The sequence below is a fragment of the Eretmochelys imbricata genome, chromosome 2 (assembly GCF_965152235.1).
Source record: "Eretmochelys imbricata isolate rEreImb1 chromosome 2, rEreImb1.hap1, whole genome shotgun sequence".
NCBI lineage: Eukaryota > Metazoa > Chordata > Testudines > Cheloniidae > Eretmochelys > Eretmochelys imbricata.
This window is the reverse complement of record NC_135573.1, coordinates 183,826,384-183,848,319: the sequence shown is the minus strand read 5'-3', so window position 1 is coordinate 183,848,319 and position 21,936 is coordinate 183,826,384. Positions and strand designations below refer to the sequence as shown.

Below are 21,936 nucleotides of genomic sequence, written 5' to 3'. Positions count from 1 at the left end.
CAGGAAAGCACTTGAGCCCATGCTTTACTTCTTTCCCAAAAAGAGATGCTTTCCTTAATCAGAACCTAGACACAAATGTACAGCATATCAATTAAATATAACTACTGGCATAGTTTAAAGGTCTGAGAGTTCTGATTAGTAGTTGAATTCCACAGAAACCTTTAATTCAGTAAGTATTAAACATAAGCCAGTTCAACTTGATCGTAAGTACTGAAGGTGCAGTTCTTCTCTCTGGCCACTTACCAGATCTCAACTCTGACATCTTGCTGCAGAATGCTTTTTTAGAATGGACACGTGATGCAACACCTTTCATTTTCCTGGCAGTCCCATCAGTTTAAACTTTCAGCTTAAAAAAATATTCTAGTCCTTATGGTTACTAAAATATCCTTCTGATTAATAAACAATACAACATTGTTTTACTGTATCTATAGACAAAAATACTGAAACAATAGCTCTGAGGGTGTGCCCCCTTCATCTCAATGAGCTATTAACTCAAAGCTAATATTAATAAAAATTTTAAATGTCAATATTGTTAACTGTGAGCTGTTGGACAATTTTACCAGAAACAGACAACAAATGTGCTTGTTGATTCTGGTTGGATAACAAATAAACTCAGGAATACAAAAGATATATTAGGTTAGACTCATTCCCTGGACCAGATTTTTCCTGACAGAATTTTTTTTTTCCACTTTGTCCAGTCCAGTTTTAAATAACTCATGAAATGAAGATTTTTCCACTTCCCTTGGGAGACGTTCCCATAGAATAATAGCAACTATTTTCCTGAGTTTAGTTTTTATTTAATTTCATCCCATTATTCATACTTATAGACTAGCAGAGTAAAACACCAAGGAAGGGGGGCATAAGCCACCAGGGGAAGGTGGCAAGAGGAAGGAGGGCAGCAACAGACACCAGAAGAGTCAAAAGACGATTAAGCAGCCACCACGTTGAGAGGAGGGAAATGATCAGGGAAGGGGCTAAGGAGAGTTTAAAAGAGTCCCACAATTTTTTCCCCTCTTTAAGCACATGAGAATACTGGAATCCACCAGCATGGATCTGAGAGGAGAAATCTGATCTTGAAAAAATACTGAGTAACTGTTCTCCACACTCCACCTCATAAAAGAGAGCCAGAGTTCCCACAGAAATTGCTCATGTTCCTGGACTTTTTGTTCCCAGAGAAGGAAAAAAGAGACTCCTCAGCAGCATATAGCAAAATGTTACAACAGTCTTGCAAAGTGCCATGAAAAATTACCAGCCATGACATCCATCCTCTCTCCCAAGAGCCAATGTAGAAACATAGGAATTGCATACCATAACAGACCAATGGTCCGCTCTACTTCTCTGTCTCTGAGAATGACCAAGAAAGGATGTTTCCTAATACCTAATGCAATAAAATAGCTAATTGGGTAACTAATTTTGTAAGACTGCAAGGATTTTTATTCCCTCATACATACTTAGGTGTTCACATGATAAGACAAATCACAGAGGTTTGAGTTGACCTAATAATATAGCACCCCACTGCTGAAAGAAGAGGGGTTCAAATTTTTCTCTACCTGGATCAACTCACCACTATTTATACTGAATACAAGTAGCTTGCATCATATTTAATGTAACCTATAGCGAAAGGATATATTCCTTTATATTTTGTTTACTTATCATTTGTGTCACTAGCAGTAACTGGTATAAAGGCTCAGTCTAGAAGTTAAGTGCAGGGTGTGTACATACACATACATATTACCATAACAAGGTGCCATAAACACAAAACTTTTGGCAGCTTCCATACAAAATGAGTACAGAAAACACTCTGTAATCATTACTGATGTTAACTGCAAAAGCAAATACTTTTAATCTATAAAAGAGAAACAGTTTGTAACATAAAGGCCCAGTTCAGTGTTTAAAAAAAGGACACCTGTAGACCTATCCAGTGCCCACTGAAGTCAGTGGAAAGACTCAGTCACTTCAGTGGGAGCTGGACCAGGCCCTGGAAATCCAGTACTTCCCCAGATTCTCAAAATCTAAAAAAGGTCAAGTAACAATAACAACAAGCTATGGGCCCAATTCATTTAGGAAAGGAAAAAACAAAGAGGACTAAATTAACAAGAAAGGGTTTCATGTATTGTCATCTACAACTCCCTTCCTGCGCTGGCTCCGAAAGTGGCGCTCGATATTTATTGTCACTTCCCTCTGCAGGTTTCTGCTGTTGGTTTTTCCAGCTGTTCTGATCCAGGGATGCTGAAGAACTTGTTGAGCCGTGTAACGCTTTAGAGGATCTATCACCAATAGCCTGGTTATCAGATCTTTCGCTGCTATTTCATGCCAAAAAAAATAGGAGAAGGGGGAAAAAAGTACAGTGTGATTATGTGGATGGCCTGATGTCCAGTTACAACCAAATAAAACATTATCTTGATTTTCTTACTACTTTTGTCATAACAATATGTATGACTATCACTGAGTCAGTGCAGTGACTGGAATCAGAATTTAATGCCATGAGGTGACATATCCCTAATATGACTTTTGGCATCACCACTGTCCCCCAGGAGAAGCCAGGAGGGCAGAGACAAAGGGCAAATTTCCAAACTAGGGGATTTAATCTGCAAGGCACTAGAAGAGGACAAGCGACTGAGGGAGCTTCTGGCTGCTGGGTCTGGTTACTTGGTGCCGGGCCTGTAGAAGAACAGAGTTCAACGTGCATGCTTAAGACTAAAGGCACTGCTGAACAAAGGTTTTCAAAAGAGATACTGCAGACAGATAAAGTACTAAACTGGATAAGGAATCCCATTGACTTCAATGGGGCCATGGTGTCACCCTTGGACATTATCCTTGTGTGTCTTCTTGCACAGACCTTCAGACTCTAACATCACCAAATGCACTGCTTTGATGCCTTATTTGTGGACACATTTATAGCCAAACTGCAGAAAAACCCCTTGCTCTTCAGAAAGGGAAGTATATCCAATTTAAATGTATCAGATCTGATTTTCATACACACAGCTGTTGATATGAACTGAGGACTACAGTCATGTTTTAAAAAATACTGCGACAGAGTCCGTAAGATCCTGAAGTAGGTTATAAGTAATGAATCTTACCACCCGAAATACTGTCCCAATACGGTGAAAGGAATTCATAATGACCCAGCTGTATGATTTGAAACAGTTCTTCCTGATCTCGCTCCTGACTTCGGAAAGGAGGGAAGCCACACAGCAGAATATAGAGTATCACACCAGTAGCCCACATATCTACTTCCAGTCCATAGCCTAGGGAAAAGAAAGGAAAATACCATTTTTCATACCACAGGTTAAGTGCCTCTGAACAAAAATACCTTTTAGAGATGAAACTCATACTTGCAAGGAACTGCCGGCTTCATATTACTTTCTTTAAGAAACACAGCTTTGCCCGCTGTTCAGAAAGTCAATTTACTGATCAAGAGTGGTGAACGGAAGAAGAAGTGACCAAGGCACCTCTTGATAAACTGTGTACTACACTACACTATCCTTTTATAATAATAGTCCTTCCATAGCATCTTTCCTCTTCAAACATTGTCAGTGTCACGAGTGTCATTTATAGCTTAAATGAAAAAATGCAGCATACATTTAAAAATACCCTTGTAAACTAGTTCCTTTTAGATTCACATTCCCTTCCACAAGCAGTAAACGGATCCCAAATTTCCTTTGTAATTCTGTATGATTAGAGATGCGTGAGTCTGCTCTACAAAACAAGAACCATAAAAGGCACACTCATGCCCTGAGCAAAATTGAACCCCAAACCTTTTCCAGGTTTGAATCTATTTGGATAAGAAACTCCTCAAATCTTCCAATATGTTGGGTTGTTGCTTAGTGTGACCATTCAGGTTCACTGCCTTCTCTTGCACTGATGGGACTGTAAGGTTGTAGGGGCTTCAACCATGGGGTACAAGAAAACAGGAATCTTCAGTGAGTAACACCAAAACAATTCTTCTTTCTTTATATAATTTTAACAAACATAATCTATGCTAGTTTGACTCTTGTCAACTGAGAAGAATATACATTTTAGTATTAATACATTAATAATAGAAAGGTTAGTGAGGTTTCTTTAGTGACAAGCAATGCACAGAAATATTTTATGAATAGAAAAGGCAGAGTAATTGTTTCATTTTTTAAAAACAGATATTATATTCACCCTTCTCAGCAAGTATTTCAGGGGCAACATATGTTGGCGTTCCACACACAGTAAATATGGGTTTTGTAACCTTCTTTGCAAGGCCAAAATCTGCTAGTTTCAACGTAGTAGATTTATCTGCATTATGCTGAACCTGTACCAAAACAAAAACAAAACAGATCTTTAATCCAATGGCGTTTGAGGGACAGAAGCAAATGAACAGATTAAATTCAGAATGGGGATAAACAGAGAGGATAAAATCTTTAGCCCAACAGTAACAAATTCAAGTTAGCCAAAATGAAGTAAAATCAACATACCAATAAACAAGAGCAGTCTGTACATTCAGAAAGTCAAAAAGATAATGAACATTTTCAGAAGGAAAGGCTATAAATGAAAAAGAAAACTCACTCTTCTATAAATTGTGTTACTCAGCAATTTCCAAGGAAAAAAACAGGTGGTGTGGCAGGTATGAATAAAGATGAAATTGTTCTTGTTCCAGACAGAGATTTCAATGTTAATTTATCCACCATCACCACCTTTGGAAACTAAATGCTTCACAAAGAAAAAAAACTGCGGGGTTCTTTCACACTCGTAACACTTCTGGTCACATCAATGTTGCACAGGTATTTCAGATAAGATATCAACTTTGTCGTAGCACTGCAAACTGATTCCCCTCAACTTGATTCATTTATATGGCACTATTAAGGGTTTTCAAAACCCTGAAATTTGCACATTATTCTGCTCAAATCTGTACTCTACCTCCTGTTATGCAAATGGATATTGGTGAGGTTGAACACAGGAATAATATAGAAAGGATAGAAGGGAAGGACCCTGATTCTGGAGCATTCTTCTCATCGCTATAGATCATCGGCAGATTACATCTCTGATATCCCTCTGGAAAATATTCAAAATGTACCTTCCATTCTAGTTTTGTTAGTACAGATATTTAATATTAATTTTTTTAAACCATAATTAAAGAAATATTACATTTGAGAAACCAAAGTACTAGAAAGTCCAGCAACAGAAAAATGCTATTGAGTATATAAATATTCTTAATATTAGTACTTAGTATTCATATTAAATTTTTAAAAGAAAACTAATCATGTCTTTGCTTTGAAAGAGAAAATGTTAGCCTCTATCAAAATAGGAAACAAAGAAATGTGGCTAACTTTTCTGCAAAAAATCCAGCAAAATCCAGAGAAATCTGGACTTCACAGGTTTTAAAGGGATAAGTTAGAATGTGAGATGCCAAGCACACCTCACACCCCGTAATCACAGCTTGAGATGGCCAAAAATTCAAGATGGTCCTTGTAACAAAGCAACTGAGGGCACAGATGGGATGAGGTCGGCTATCCCAGACGCACTACCCAGTCAAAGTACATTTGTATTCATTGCAAAAATTATAAACATAACAATGCTCCCGGAATCCATTAAAGCAAAACTTTTTTTAGAAAAAGACATTTTCAATTCAAAAAAGAAAATAAGGTCTGTATTAATAATATAGTTAAGAAAAAAGCCATACTACTCTTTAGTAATGCATACCCAAACCTGCTGGGGTTTTTTAAGAATTAGTCAACTTCCCTGATGACATTTTGTATTCTAATTTCTCAGCAGCACAGCTGACAAAATGCAAAAAACATTATTATTTATACAAAGGTAGCAACCACAGTTTTCTAGAGCATTGTCTATACATAGAACAGTGGTGGGCAACCTGCAGCCCGCATCCACTGGTGGGCCACCAGACTGTTTGTTTACATTTTCACGGCTGCCCGCAGCTCCCAGGGGCCGCAGTTCACCGTTCCCGGCCAACGGGAGCTGCAGGAAGCGGCATGAGCCTGGCCACCACTTCCTGCAGCTCCTGTTGGCCGGGAACAGTGAACCGCAGCCACTGGGAGCTGCGGGCAGCCACACAAATGTAAACAAACAGTCTGGCAGCCCGCCAGCAGATTACCCTGATGGGCGGAAGGTTGCCCACCACTGACATAGAGGGAAACTCAGTCCAGGTTACCTAACAGAGCTCACACTCTAAGAATACAAGCAACAAATCAAGATGGATACAAGGATACAATAGAAATACATAAAGTCTTTATGTACACTGTGTATGTATGTGTCACCTGTATCCGGATATCTATGTATACCTGTGTACATATACGCAGAACATTTTGCAAATATTTAATAAATGCATATCAAATATACCCAACTACCACTCAAACCCTGCAAATTATCTTATTAAGAAATAAATAAAAGTGAAATTCTCACATCCTCATTTACAAACTTGGGGACATTGGCCCCAGTCTACAATGAGTTCCATGCAGGCAGACTGCCGCTCCTGTGCAGAACCCCACTCAACTCAATGAGGAGTGCATGGGTACCACCCATGCTGAATGCGATACTGTATTTTCTCTTTTATCAACCAATCTTCAACTCTACTCTCTCATTACAACACAAGGTGGCGATGGTGCACCACCTGTTATTTCAGAACACCACCAATTTGTTTTCCTTTCACATAGCAGCGAAATAAGTAGGAATACTAAACATCTTTGACATATTTTATGGCTGTGTAACAAACACACCTTTCAAAGAAAGTGCTGTAAATTGTTGGGCTGCTTGGAGGCCCCAACCACATAGTGATATACTAGCTCATTGTGCCTGGAAACAATTTAAAAGCCAGCCCAGGTGGGGTGGCTACCATTGCTCCACACAGTCCTTTTATCCCTGTCCTTATCATCTCTCTCTCTCTGCTATAGAACCTTTCATCAGGCAGCAGAAAAGCAAGTAGACTTCCCCTACACAAATGTTTATGCACTCCGGTAGAATAAATTACTTGTCCATTTCTTTTTCCTTCTGAGGTCAAAGTATATTTAGTGATGTGACAGAGATCCACAGCTCCACAGCCTACTTGAGCTGAAAACCGACTGCCTCTCCCAAACCGACAGCGTATGTTCCACGGAACAGAGTACAATCTTGCCAACAAAACAAGGTGGTTAGTGCTGCCACCATCACAGTTAGGGGTTTCTAATGCATCCATCACTGTGCACCCATATGCTTTCTATTATCAAGCCACTATTTGACTTGGAAGGAACATTGCAGCAGCAGATCCTCTTTTCCCCCTCTCCATTACCCTGACCACGGCTACTCCTGCTCCTTTTCTCTGGCCACGTCTACACTATGAAGCTGAGCCATGTTTAACAGGAGGTGTCAAATACTGCTCCTCCTACACCCCTTCAACTGGAATTAAACAGGTGTCTTCTTTTTGTGGGACAGAGTCAACCACACTCAACATCCATGGTAGTGAAGTTTGCTTGCTCAACATCGAAGTTTAGCTCAGCTGACTGAGTTAGTTGCTCAGAGAGAGACAGAGCAGCTGCATTCACCTGTTGTTGAGCATATTTGGTTTCTGTAGTGCAGCCACAGCCCTTACGCCTCCCAGTTCTGCTGCACTGAGTGTGGAAGGAGCTGGCAGACAGAGGAGTAAGAAAAACAAAAACAATGAGAGCAAATGACTGCTGTAAAAATTGCCACTGGTAGGTGGAGGGCAACACTAAATGGGGAAAAAAATAGTTTTCCTCATCATAGAATCATAGAAGATTAGAGGTGGAAGAGACCTCGGGAGGTCATCTAGTCCAACCCCCTGCTCAAAACAGGACCAACTCCAACTAAGTCATCCCAGCCAGGGCTTTGTCAAGCCAGGCCTTAAAAACCTCTAAGGATGGAGATTCCACCCCCTCCCTAGGTAACCCATTCCAGTGCTTCACTATGCTCCTAGTGAAATAGTTTTTCCTAATATCCAACCTAGACCTCCCCCACTGCAACTTGCAACCATTGCTCCTTGTTCTGTCATCTGCCACCACTGAGAACAGTCTTGCTCCATCCTCTTTGGAACCCCCTTCAGATAGCTGAAGGCTGCTATCAAATCCCCCCTCACTCTTCTCTTCTGCAGACTAAATAAACCCAGTTCCCTCAGCCTCTCCTCATAAGTCATGTGCCCCAGCCCCCTAATCATTTTCGTTGCCCTCCGGTGGATTCTCTCTAATTTGTCCATATCCTTTCTGTAGTGGCGGGCCCAAAACTAGATGCAATACTCCAGATGTGGCCTCACCAGTGCCGAATAAAGGGGAATAATCACTTCCCTCCATGTGCTGGCAATGCTCCTACTAATGCAGCCCACTATGCCCTTAGCCTTCTTGGCAATAAGGGCACACTGTTGACTCATATCCAGCTTCTCATCCACTGTAATCCCCAGGTCCTTTTCTGCAGAACTGCCGCTTAGCCAGTCAGTCCCCAAACTATAGCAGTGCATGGGATTCTTCTGTTCTAAGTGCACTTGTCCTTGTTAAACCTCATCAGATTTCTTTTGGCCCAATCCTCCGATTTGTCTAGGTCACTCTGGATCCTATCCCTACCCTCCAGCATATCTACCTCTCCCCCAACCTTAGTGTCATCCACAAACTTGCTGAGGGTACAATCCATCCCGTCATCCAGATCGTTAATGAAGATGTTGAACAAAAACGGACCCAGGACCGACCCCTGGGGCACTCCGCTTGGTACCAGCTGCCAACTAGACATCGAGCCGTTGATCACTACCCGTTGAGCCCGACGATCTAGTGAGCTTTCTATCCATCTTATAGTCCATTCATCCAACCCATACTTTTTCAACTTGCTCGCAAAAATACCGTGGGAGACCGTATCAAAATCTTTGCTAAAGTATATCACGTCCACCGCTTTCCCCATATCCACAGAACCAGTAATCTCATCATAGAAGGCAATCAGGTTGGTCAGGCATGACTTGCCCTTGGTGAATCCGTGTTGACTCTTCCTGATCACCTTCCTCTCCTCCAAGTGCTTAAAATGGTTTCCTTGAGGACCTGCTCCATGGGGACTGAGGTGAGGCTGACCGGTCTGTAGTTCCCCAGATTCTCCTTCTTCCCTTTTTAAAAGATGGAGACTATATTTGTCTTTTTTCCATTCATCCACGATCTCCCCAGAGCACCACAAGTTTTCAAAGATAATGGCCAATCGCTCTGCAATCGCATCAGCGGAGTCCCTCAGCACCCTCGGATGCATTATATTCGGCCCCATGGACTTGTGCATGTCCAGCTTTTCTAAATAGTTCTTAACCTGTTCTTTCACCACTGAGGGCTGCTCACCTCCTCCCCATACTGTGCTGCCCAGTGCAGCTGTCTGGGAGCTGACCTTGTCTGTGAAGACTGAGGCAAAAAATGTGTTGAGTACTTCAGCTTTTTCCACATCATCAGTCACTAGGTTGCCTCCCCCATTCAGTAAGGGTCCCACACTTTCCCTGACCTTCTTCTTGTTGCTCACGTGCCTGTAGAAACCCTTCTTGTTACCCTTCACATCCCTTGCTAGCTGCAACTCCAATTGTGCTTTGGCCTTCCTGATTACACCCCTGCATGCTCAAACAATATTTTTATACTCCTCCCTAGTCATCTGTCCAAGTTTCCACTTCTTGTAGGCTTCTTTTGTGTGTTTAAGCTCACTGAAGATTTCCCTGTTAAGCCAAGCTGGTCACCTGCCATATTTGATATTCTTTCTGTACATTGGGATGGTTTGTTCCTGTGCACTCAATAAGGCTTTTTTAAAATACTGCCAGGTCTCCTGGATGCCTTTCCCCTTCATATTAGCCTCCCAGGGGATCCTGCCCATCCCTGAGGGAATCAAAGTCTGCTTTTCTGAGGTCTAGGGTCTGTATTCTGCTGCTCTCCTTTCTTCCTTTTGTCAGGATCCTGAACTCGACCATCTCATGGTCACTGCTGCCCAGGTTGCCACCCACTTCTACTTCCCCTACAAATTATTCCCTGTTTGCAAGCAGCCGGTCAAGAGGAGCACAGTCCCTAGTTGGTTCCTCCAGCACTTGCACCAGGAAGTTGTTCCCAACACGCTACAAAAACTTCCTGGATTGTCCATGCACTGCTGTACTGCTCTCCCAGCAGATGTCAGGGTGATTGAAGTCCCCCATGAGAACCAGGGCCTGTGATCTGGAAACTTCTGTTAGTGGTCCAAAGAAAGCCTCATCTAGAAAGAAGAAAGCCTCCTGGTCTGGTGGTCTATAGCAGATGCCCACCACGACATCACCCTTGTTGCTCTCGCCTCTAAACTTAACCCGAAGACTCTCAACAGGCTTCTTCTCCAGCTTCATACTGGAGCTCTGAGCAATCATACTGCTCTCTTACGTACAGTGCAACTCCTCCACCTTTTCTCCCCCGCGTGTCCTTCCTGAACAGTTTATACCCATCCACGACAGTGATCCAGTCACGTGAGTTACCCCACCAAGTCTCTGTTATTCCAATCACATCATCGTTCTTTGACTGTACCAGGACTTCCAATTCTTCCTGCTTGTTTCCCAGGCTTCTTGCGTTCCTGTACAGACACCTAAGATAACTAGCCGATTGCCCTACTTTTTCAGTATGAATCAGGAGGCCTCCCCTCTTGCACTCTCCTCCTTGAGATTCCTCCCGGTATCTCACTGCCCCACTTACCTCAGGGCTTAGGTCTCCATCCCCCAGCAAACCTAGTTTAAAGCCCTACTCACTAGGTTAGCAAGCCTGCCTGTGAAGATGCTCTTCCCTCTCTTTGTTAGCTGGATCCCATCTCTTCCTAGCAATCCTTCTTCCTGGAACGACATCCCATGGTCAAAGAATCTCTGACACCACCTGTGCAACCATACGTTTACTTCCACAATTCGATGGTCCCTACCTGGACTTTTTCCTTCAGCCGGGAGGATGGATGAAAACACGACTTACACCTCAAACTCCTTTATCCTTCTTCTCAGAGCCACATACTCTGCAGTGACCTGCTCAAGGTCATTCTTGGCAGTATCATTCATGCCCACATGGAGAAGTAGGAAGGGGTAGCAGTCCGAGGGCATGATCAGTCTTGGCAAAAAGGCACTCCATCACATCCTGAATTCTAGCTCCAAGCAAACAGCACACTTCTCAAGTTTCCTAGTCTGGACAGCAGATGGATGACTCTGTCCCTCCGCTTGGGAGTGGTGGTCATGGAACCCCCATCCCTAGGACAATGCATCGCATTCCAGTCGATGGGGTCTCCCCTTCTGATCTCTTCCCTTAGATGACTCTTCCAAACCATTCTCCGTCATAGTACCTGTGCAGACAGCCTGAAAACAGTTTCTTACTTCTATCTGCACTGGGGGTTCATGGGTTCTCCTCTCTCTTCTTCTGGAGGTCACATGCTGCCAATTTTCTTCCCCGGGCTGCACTGCCTTCTCTGATTCTTCAGCATGCTGTGCCTGCAGTACCAAAACACTGACTTCTATCCAGAAAGTCTTCATTTTCTCTGCAACGTAGGGTTGATACTTGGGTCTCTCGTCCTTTAATCTTCTCTTCCAATATGGAGACCAGCTTGCACTTTGTACAGATGAAGTAACTTCTATCCTCTGGGAGAAAGACAAACATGACACATCCTATGCAGGTTCCAACAGCTGATCGCTCATTATCCATATTGTCTTCCTTCTAAGAGCCTCTTCAGATATTATATTTACTGCTCATAGAAGCCTGAAAAGGCAAAAACTCTGTGGGAACTCCCCTAGGCAAACTCCCTCTCTTTGCTTCTCCTCGGTTCACAGCTCACTCCGTTTGTAGTTGGCTCGTTTTGTATAAGGCTGCTGGCTCGAAGCAGTTGCCCCAGCTCAAAGCCTTCCCTCCAATCAACGACTCAAGACCCACCTGGAAAAAAGCACTCCCAATTCACACTTTTCAAACAAACAACCACAGCTCCCATTCCCCAAGTCCTGGAAGTTGTCAGGGAATCCAGTATGAGGACAGGCTCTGATAGTCAAGGAGAAAACAGAAACACTGTAGGGTTCTAACACCCGCAGCAGCACTCTTTGTTTAAACTGAAGAGACTCCCCTCCCCAGGACCCATTCCACACCCCATTACCTGCCAAATGCATATGACAATGGGATGAGACCATTAGCATGGGTTTGACATCTGTCATTGCTAGTCTTCAATTAACAGCACTTTAAGATTACTGGGAGCAGTCCCTCCTATGCCATTTTTTCAGTCTGTCTGAACACTCAGGGAAACAGTACTACAATGGGTCACATTAAAAGGTCAGAAAGTTAAAAACTATTTCTTGAATGTATTTATAAAGGTGCTTATTGGACAGCACATAAGTGCCTTACAAAAACCACCCCCACAAAGCATTATAATTAGAAATAAAAATCAATCGGCCCAAATAGCATATCAATCAAAAACTAAGGTTCTACCATAAGGACAAATGCAAGACCCAAGAGACAAGCAAGTTCCTGGTTAACATGAAGAATGGGAAAAGAAAAGGGCTTGGCAACTAAAGAAAAAGGAAAGCAAAAACACCAAATGACAACTGACATTCTGCAGAACCTGACAAATTAATAACAAAAGTTTAAGCTCAACAATAGCACAGTTCAAGACATTTATGCGTGAAAGGACAGGTCAGCCTCTATGCTTCATTCAGACTTTGTCTTCTCTGCCAAGACTGCCAACAAGGGAACTAATTAGTGCCAGTTGTGGTTGCAGTTTTTGAGATGTGGAGCATAAATTCATTTCCTACAGACTGACAAGCAACCATCACTGTAACTGTAAAAGTTTAAGAACTATATATTTAAAAAATAGCCATGACCTCAATTTCAGCTCCTTCCATAATACCCCTATGTGTAATACTTCTTTTAACATTGAGTTTTAAAATATTGTGGCCACTATGGATTTGTTTGTTTGTTTGTTTAAAAGGAATTTTTCCTTTTTCCTTGCAAGGCTTTCATAAATATGAGAATTTCAAACAGCCTTTTACAGCAGTATCTACAAATACACAAAACAATATTGGAGGTTCCTAAACTCATTTGTATTAATAGCCCATTCAACCTCTTGAATGTGATATGATTGATATACCCAGTTACAACCAGCTGAGGTGGTTTTCCATCTGTGGTTTTCCATCTGGTCAGAATTTTGGAATATTGGTGAGTTCCAATTGGTGAAGAGTACAAAATGCATGACCAGCAAGACAGTATCTATTATAGGTATTCAGCCACATAACAGTAGAAGGCCTCTAAAACACAATTTTGTAAACAGCTATTTCTCATTAGCTTTAAATATCCATGCTCTAATCCGAACAAATATCTGCTGAACATTAGGCAAGTTTCTCTTCATAAAATCTTCTGTATTCTATTGTACCTTATCTGTATGCAACAGGGTGGCCAACATGAACATGTTAATCCTGTAAATGTTCACTAGGAGACAGATTCTCCATTACTTTGCACCTTGTGTAGTAATTTATACCAGTACAAAGTGGGTGTGAACTGCCAGAAAATCTTTGCACTGGGATAAGTACCTACACACACGCAGGGAAATGAAGTATCAAGCCCCAAGTATTTTACTAGCATTGATGTAATTCTGGTAAAGTTTGGAGGAAGGGTCAAAACCTGGTTCATTATGGAAAACTAGCTTCAGAAAGAGTGCACTTGAATTCTGTAAGTGAAAAGAGAGGGCATTTCATGATGCGACACATTTCATGATGTGACGGGTTGGATCACAGAAACTCCCTTGAGGCTGCCAACTGATGTGCCAAGACTACTTCTGCCCCTGCTTTCCCTGCCAGCTTGGGACTCCAGCACCCTGTCTTGCTGAGCCAGACACACCAGTCTGCTCCAACACAGACCCAGGGTCTGAACCACATGCTCCAAAGCTGCAGACTTAGCTGAAAACAATTTAAGAAGTGTTCCCATCTTTAACACTCAGATGCCCAACTCCCAATGGGGTCCAAACCTCAAATAAATCCATTTTACCCTGTATAAAGCTTATTCACCCTCTATAACACTGATAGAGAGATATGTACAGCTGTTTCCCCCCCCCCCCCCCGCCCAGGTACTAATACATACTCTGGGTTAATTAATAAGTAAAAAGTGATTTTATTAAATACAGAAAGTAGGATTTAAGTGGTTCCAGTAGTAACAGACAGAACAAAGTGAATTACCAAGCAAAATAAAATAGAACACGCAAGTCTATGTCTAATACAGTAAGAACTCTGAATGCAGATAAAAACCTCACCCTTAGAGGAATTCCAGTAAGCTTCCTTTTACAGACTAGACTCCTTCTAGTCTGGATCCAGCAATCACTCACACCCCCTGTAGTTACTGTCCTTTGTTCCAGTTTCTTTCAGGTTTCCTTGGCGGTGAGAGGCTATCTCCTTAGCCAGCTGAAGACAAAATGGAGGGGTCTCCCAGGGGTTTAAATACACTTTCTCTTGTGGGTGGATACCCCTCCCTCCCCCTGTGTAGAAGTCCAGCTATAAGATGGAGTTTTGGAGTCACATGGGCAAGTCACATGTCCAGGCCTGACTCAGAACTTACAGGTAGCAGCCATGGTTCACATGCTTCCTTGAACGTCCTCAGGTAGACTTCTTATGTGCATTGGAGCCTTACAAGATTCATTGTAATCTTGTAATTTAAGTGTTTCTTGATTGGGCACCTAATTTGCACATTCCTTTCTCAAGGAACTGACCAAATGCTCTACTAAGGTTACTTGGAAATCAAGCCAGTACACAGCCAATATTCATAACTTTGAATACAAAAATGATACATGCATACAAATAGGATGAATAGATTCAGTAGATCATAACCTTTACAGAGATATGCTACATGGCATAGGTAGCATAGAACATATTCCAGTTATGTCATATATATATATATATATATATATATATATATACACACACACACACACACACACACACACACACTCAAACATTTTTCCATAAAGCCTTATGGGGTGCACCATCACACATGCCAAAATAATAGGGTGTGCAGGCCTGCTCAAGGCAGAGCATAGAAATACACTTCTCCACACACCCAGCTGCTTCAATTCACATCATGTCCTCCATCTTTTCTCATGCAGACCAGATCCCAAGACTGAGACTGACCAGTACTCCTGCGACTGACCAGTACTCACCAGAAGCCAGTCCCCACATTGTCAGACACATCCATCTGGGTTCCAAAGCAAGCCCTTCATATCTATCCCATTCTGTCTGCCCACAGGCTACTTCCTTCTTTGTCACACTGGACATACTTTCATGAGACGCATATGTTCCTTTAGGGATTTGGCTTGCAAGGAGTCCAGTTTTTTTCCTATGTTCCTTTTCTACCAGATAGAATTAGAGTTGTTCAAGACATGCAAATACAGCCATCTGTGGTTTTCCATCTGGTCAGAATTTTGGAATATTGGTGAAGAGTACAAAATGCATGACCAGCAAGACAGAATAACTCACTTTTACCACCTTGTACAGGGCATAACCCAAAGCTCCAGTCATGTAAACACTTACGCACATGCTTACATGTAATCACGAGTCATCCCATCGACTTCAGTGGGACTGCTCACATGCTTGAAGTTAAGAACGTGTGTAAATGTTTTTGGCTTTGGGTGCCAAGTTAGAATTTTGCTCTTCAGCTGACTTCAGTACCATACTTCACGGGACATATATGTTTTCATTTCAGGAGACTTGTCAATCAGTGAGTAAATTCCAGGTGCATGAAGTAAACAATTGCATCATGCACTTATCAGTAACAGACATAATCCTTACAACGTTAGAAATAACCATACAATTTCCAATAGAGGACTGGAGTGCTGGACTGAATGATATAGCTGCAATGGAGAAAGTGACCTTCAAATTAACAGGTTGAATGGGCATTATTTAATAATTTTTGGTTCACATGTGAAATGTTTTATGATTCAGAGTACACTTCAGGCAAAATGTTTGAGCTTCTGTGCCTAAAAATATGTCCCTAAATAAGAGGCCTGATTTTCAGAAGAACTGCAAACATTCAGCATCCCTGAAAGTCAGGGCACAATTAGTTAGGTGCACAATTGCAGGCATCTACACTATATGGTAGGCCTCTCTGTATTTGTGCTAAGGAAACTATAATACTGATTGCTCTTCACCTTTGTACATGTATTTCTTTGAAAATGATAACAGTACAGTGTGTATCTTTTCCTTACTGCTGGATTTTTTCTGTACTGTACTTGTTTAAAAGTTAAAAAAAATTACGTATCTACAACTTTCCACCCACACAAAAAAAAAACAAACAAACAAACAAAAAAAAAACCACAATAGTTTCTGGACAGATGCAACATACTAAACTTCAGTACTTACCAGAAGATTTTCTGGTTTCAGATCTCTGTGGACAATGTTCTTGCCATGAATATAAACTAGAGCCTCACACAGATCAGTTATCATGAGAGCAGCATCGTGCTCAGTGAACTTTATGCTCTCTATGATTGCATCAAATAGGTCCCCTCCTGGGACATACTCCAGGATTAGGTAGATCTCAGCCTCAGTTTCATACACCTCAATCAAGCTCACTATGTTGGGATGAGAAAGGCTCTTAATGATCAAAATCTCATTTTCCATCATGTCCTCCTTCCCCTTCAGCTTGGACTTATCAACAATTTTCATGGCATAGTTCTCATTGGTGTTGCAGCACCGGCACTCTTTCACAATAGCAAAGTTCCCATCCCCAATGGTTCTGCCTATCTCATAATAGCTCTCCACATCAGCTCTAGTATGGACATTTCGCCTCAGTCTCGTGCTTTCAAATTCTTGTGGCTTTTTTTCATCTTTGTTAGCTTTATGTTCTCCCATCTTTTTCATCCTTGTCAATTCATTCTCTCCATGCACTACATTCTCTTCCCCTCCAGCACCTTCCTCTTTTGCCTTCCGCACCTCTTTGCCCTCTCCCTTTGCTTTTATAGGCTTCCCTGCATCTCCTTGACAGTCCTTCATTAACCAACAACTTTGATTACTTCTGGAACTGCTTCTATTCTCTTTCTTTGCTTCAGGAGCCACCTGCAGAGCTTCCATAGTATTTTTCTTTATCTTTACTAACTCTTTGTCATGATTCTCATGCCTTTCTGGATTCCTTTCCTTCTCCAAACTCCTTTTTTGGTTTTCTAGCTCTTCATTAACACTCCTTTGTAAGGGTTTCCAGCTTTTTCTACAGCCAGTATCCTTCCGTTCAACTTCCTCACCTTCTAAGGAGTTTTCTGAAGACTTCCTACAATTCCTTATTTTTACATTCCTTTCTAAATTATATCTCTGACACATTCCCACATTCAGGTCTCTGCTCTCAAATGAAACATCAGCCTGCCTTTCCCTTTGTAGTTTTTGCCTGAGCTGTCTCTCTCTTTGACACTTCTCACATCTCATTATCTCATCTGAACTCTTTTCTGTTTCATTCTCAAGACTTTTCTCTTGATTAAAGTACCTTTCTCCTTCTCTGGCTTGTCTAGATGGCTTCACATCTTGCTCTCTGCCCCAACTCTCTCTGCCCCATTTTTTTTTGGCCCTCACCTTTTCTTCTTGCCTGGTCTTAGGTTGAATTTCTCCTTCATGCCTGGCTACTAGTTGGGAAGATATGGCATCATTGCCATTCTTGGCAATCTCTGTCTCAAAGCCACTATCCACAGCTTTGTCACACAGCCTGCTCTTAAGTTTTTGGGACTGTTCCAAGTTTTGTTGAATTATACCAAGAGCATATGGGCTACTGGGATAAAGTTCTTGCATTACCACTTCAAGGTTCTTCAAAGTCAGCTGCTCCCTTCCCATAGCAATGAATGCATCACCGTCTCTGAAGAAATCAGAAACACTTCTTATTTCTCTGCCTTTCAGGTTGTAAAGTTTTCTCACACGATCGTTTTTCCAACGTGGAAATCCCAGAGCTTCTGAAATATCAGCCATCAGCTGTTCAAAAGTCTGGACAGATCGCCTGTTCAGAAGCAATGTGATCTTCCTGAGTGTGTGTCCACTTGGTTTCACCACTGTAACAATCCTCGGCTTTACAGGGCTATTCTCTGAATGGATAGTGTGAAAACCATTCCGGGGGTTTAAAAATGGGGAACTATAACTGTTTGCACCAAAGAAAGGTTTTCCAAAATTTCCACGACCGATGGGTGGACAAGTCCCTTGTAGTCTCCTTTGTGTTATCCTTGAGCTTATGCTGTTTAAAGTGTGGTCAAACAAGCCTCGGTGTCCTGCAACAAATATAGAGAATGCAGATTATTCATTTTCCATCAGAGGAAATTTCCAGTTAACAATTTTCTACACATCAGTATATATAACTTCTGGAAGTAAAGCTAAATTCATTAAATATTGTTGAAGTGCTTTGAAATCCTTTGATAGAAGGCAGTATATACTTGCATCTCCAACAGTATTTTCATTTTTGTGGTAAGGGTTTCACCACAAACACACACTCTCTCACACTTCATTCTAACAAGAATGGCAAACTGGAATTTTCCTGTGTAATATATTGAAACAAATGAAATTTGCATTCTACTCTTCTATAAACAGAGTTTTGCACTAATTGCTTGTAAAACTACAGTAGTATAAAATTATTACTTTGTGGTTCTAAATAACATCAAATGATAATAAAAATAGTTACATTTTATCATTTGAAGCAACATACCATTTAACATGTATACTCCATCATGATATATCGCTGAGAAATATATCATCAAAATTCATAAAAATATATCTTTAAGAACTCAGAATAATCACTTACAACCTGGTATTTGGTATGGTTCTGAAGGCCTCTTCCAGACAAGGGTATACTCACTCTGTACTGAAATCCTACGTGGAAACCTTTCAAGTGTGGTCGCAGTGTTTTCAGTAAACAAGATCTTTCATGAATTTTAGAGAGAAAAAAACCTCCCAAACCAAATATTAGAAACCAAGGAAATAGTGAGTTATGGTTGCTTGTCTTTTAAAAAAAGATCATTTTCTGAAATGTTTGCCTGTGTTTCATATTTGTCTGTCTCAACTGGAATGTAAACTTTTCAGAGCGAAGAACTTATTTTTATGTGGTTGTAAAGTGCTACGTACACTCATTCAGATACCATAGTAGTGGCGACCCTATAAATACCTACATAGGTTCGGTGTAGGGAACTCCATAAAAAATAAAATCCCCATAACAAGCCCCTTTAAGGGCTGAGGCCTAGATGTGGATGGAGAACAAAAGATTCCTGGCTTAGGGTCAGAAACGGGCACCTCTACCACCCTGACAGAGAGAGGCCAGAAGCTGGGTGCACCACCCAGCCCTCTGAGCACCCTATCGCATGGCCTATTCAACATATTTGTAGCCAAAAGGATCAGACGTTAAATCGGAGCTATAACAATTACTGGACAGTGAAGATAGAAAGTCCAGTATCCAATCTTTTCAGTCGTCCAGATGGTTCCATCCTTTAGACACAATGTTTCAAACATCCTTCTTTACCTTTCTCTCAAATCTCCGTTTTTTTCTGCAGCATTCAGGGCTCCAGTCTTCAAGTGCTGAGCATTGTGACCCCAGCCAGCAAGGCACTTCAACCTTTGTCTAACTGCAGAGGAATAGTCCCATTGACTTCAATGGGTCAAGGTCAGAGTGTTTAGCACCTTGCAGGTTTCAAACCTATAGTGCAGGGGTGGCCAAACTGTGGCTGGCGAGCCACATGCAGCTCTTTTACCATTAAAGTGCGGCTCATGGAGCCCCCCCGCACACACACACATTCTCCACCTACCAGACTCGGGGGGAAGCTCAAAACCTCTGCCTTGAAGTGGGGTGGGGTGATAGGGGCTTCTGCCCAGTGGGGAGGGGGGCCTCAGGGCTTCAGTCCTGCAGGGAACACCTGCCAGGGGTCGGGACTTCTGCTATAGTGTTTTGCTTTTCATCTTTGGGACCATCATCTTCAATGTGTTAAACTATGTATCTTTATTTGTTCCTTGCATTAACTCAGAGTAAGTGAAGGAGAACATGACTCCTTTCCTAAACCTTGGGTAAAAGGGAGAGCCATTCTTAAATGGACAGTATTTCAGCATCCTCCGTTTTCCCTAAAACGGCCCATCCGAGAGGCAATGTGAAAAGAAAAGAAAAAAAGAAGTTTCTCAGCTGTAATTGTGGCTCAGCAATGATGGTTTCAGCAAGTCACTTAGCTTTCTGTCTCATCATCTTCTCCATCTGTAAAATGAGAGGCTATTTCTCCTCGGCAGGAGTGTTCTGAAGAAGTATTAATGTCTTTCAGGCTGCTGTAAAGCGTTATGTAAGTGCTATGCACTACTAATGCCCAATGGTGTACTGGAGAGAGTTATTTTTGTCTTCATTTTATAAGCATGATGATGTCCTGGTTATTGAAAGGTCAATGTGCTCTACAAACTCTTCAGCCGTATGTATTTATATTTTATCCAGAACGGAAGCCTACTATGAATGTATGTAACTCAGATAATATATTAGTTCTCTGAAATAAGAGACAGAAAAAGAACTGATGCTCTCCTATAAATGAAGTCTAAACCATGCTGGTTTCTAGGAAGTGATAAAGTTCTGAATTTCATGCACATCTGTATGTCCACACTTCCTGTGCGCACAGGCATCTGCCACTGTCAAAATGTTACCTCACTATATGGAAACAATGCAAGACAAAGTGATACAGCACATTATCCTCTTGCAGTATGAACACAATGCTGCAGTGAGAATTAACTTCTCTACAGATCATCATTCTCTGGCTTCCCACCTGTACTGCTATAAGTGTCTGCAAAAATACCCATTTATTAAAATCCCTTGGTTAGGTTGTTGACTGATTGTTATTTTAACAAAGACTTTCCAGTTTGAACTCCCACCAAGCTGAAGCCAGGCATTTAGGAGATAATTAGATATGATATTTTTAAATGGAAGTTTCCAAGTTATGCCAAATATATTTGCTAACATTAATGTTACATATCAACATCAGGACAACTCCATAGAGGGCTCTTATCCTCTTCCTCTGTCTCTGTTGGTAACTCCACCATCTTTACTTGTCCCTCAGACTGCAACTTCAGTGCTGGTTTTTACTCCTCTCTTCCTCTTCAATTGATATTATTCCTAAATCCTGCTGTTTTTTCCCTTTGCAACATCCATCCATTCCTTATGGCAAAACTCTTGTGCAGACCTGGTTCCACCTCCCTTGACTACTGTAAACTCCCCTTTTTTGGCCTCCCTGACTCTTTTCTTCCTCCCCCACATTCCAACCAGAATGCAGCTGTGAAGCTTTTCTAACATCCCCACCACTGGGATGATGCCCAGCCCCTCTTCAGATACTTTCATTGTCTTCTGCTCACATTCTATATCAAATTCAACTCCTTGTTCTCACTTGCAAGGCCCTGCACAAATCAGCTCTCTCCTACCCTTTTTTTCCCCCACTACCTCCCTCACCACCCTTCATTCCTTCCCTGCAGCTTGCCTGACCACAGCCACCCCTTTATCTTTTCCCACTCTCTAGACCTTCTTCGAGGCAATCACCCATGTCTGTAACCCTCTTCTTGACTCTGCCTAGCATGCTTCCACCCTGTCCTCCATTATGTCTCTCCTTCAAGCATGCTTCTTACCCTAATCTTCCCTCAAAGTCAATGTATTTAAAATAATAACAATAAAACCTTCAAGAAGCATGCATCACTAACCTAAAATACCCATAAGGTGTGTTCCCTCATCCCTCTACCCTCCCGCCATATATTCTTGCAAGTTCCTCAAGTCAAGGACACTGAAATTTTGTCTGTAGAGTGCTATGCACATTTATGGCATCGTATAAATAATACTAATGATAGGGCTGGAATGAATGGTTCATCTGTGCTGGGAATTCTGTCAAACAAAACCATCAAAAGCTGAAGAGTCTACATGTGCTATTCCAGTTTGTGATTAAAACAACAAATAAAAGCATGTAACTAGGAAAATAAAAAATGTAAGCAGCTTCCAGCTTGGAAGTTCCTGAAACTGGTAACACTAAAAGAAATGTTCTGAGCAACGT

The 21,936-nt window shown here is 41.7% G+C and overlaps 1 protein-coding gene across 1 annotated transcript in view; it reads right to left on the bottom strand.

Moving 5' to 3' along the window:
* Window positions 1-1,885: 1,885 nt before the first annotated feature.
* The window catches only part of DCLK3 (doublecortin like kinase 3), a 30,361-nt gene continuing 10,310 nt past the window's right edge, over window positions 1,886-21,936 (bottom strand). Inside the window, exons 2-5 of the mRNA XM_077809246.1 lie at window positions 16,286-18,162; window positions 4,150-4,282; window positions 3,081-3,248; window positions 1,886-2,303 (exon numbers count right to left, since the gene is read on the bottom strand). Coding sequence (XP_077665372.1) covers window positions 2,107-2,303; window positions 3,081-3,248; window positions 4,150-4,282; window positions 16,286-18,162 — 2,375 coding nt within the window. The 3' untranslated portion in view covers window positions 1,886-2,106. The remainder of the gene's footprint in view (window positions 2,304-3,080; window positions 3,249-4,149; window positions 4,283-16,285; window positions 18,163-21,936) is intronic.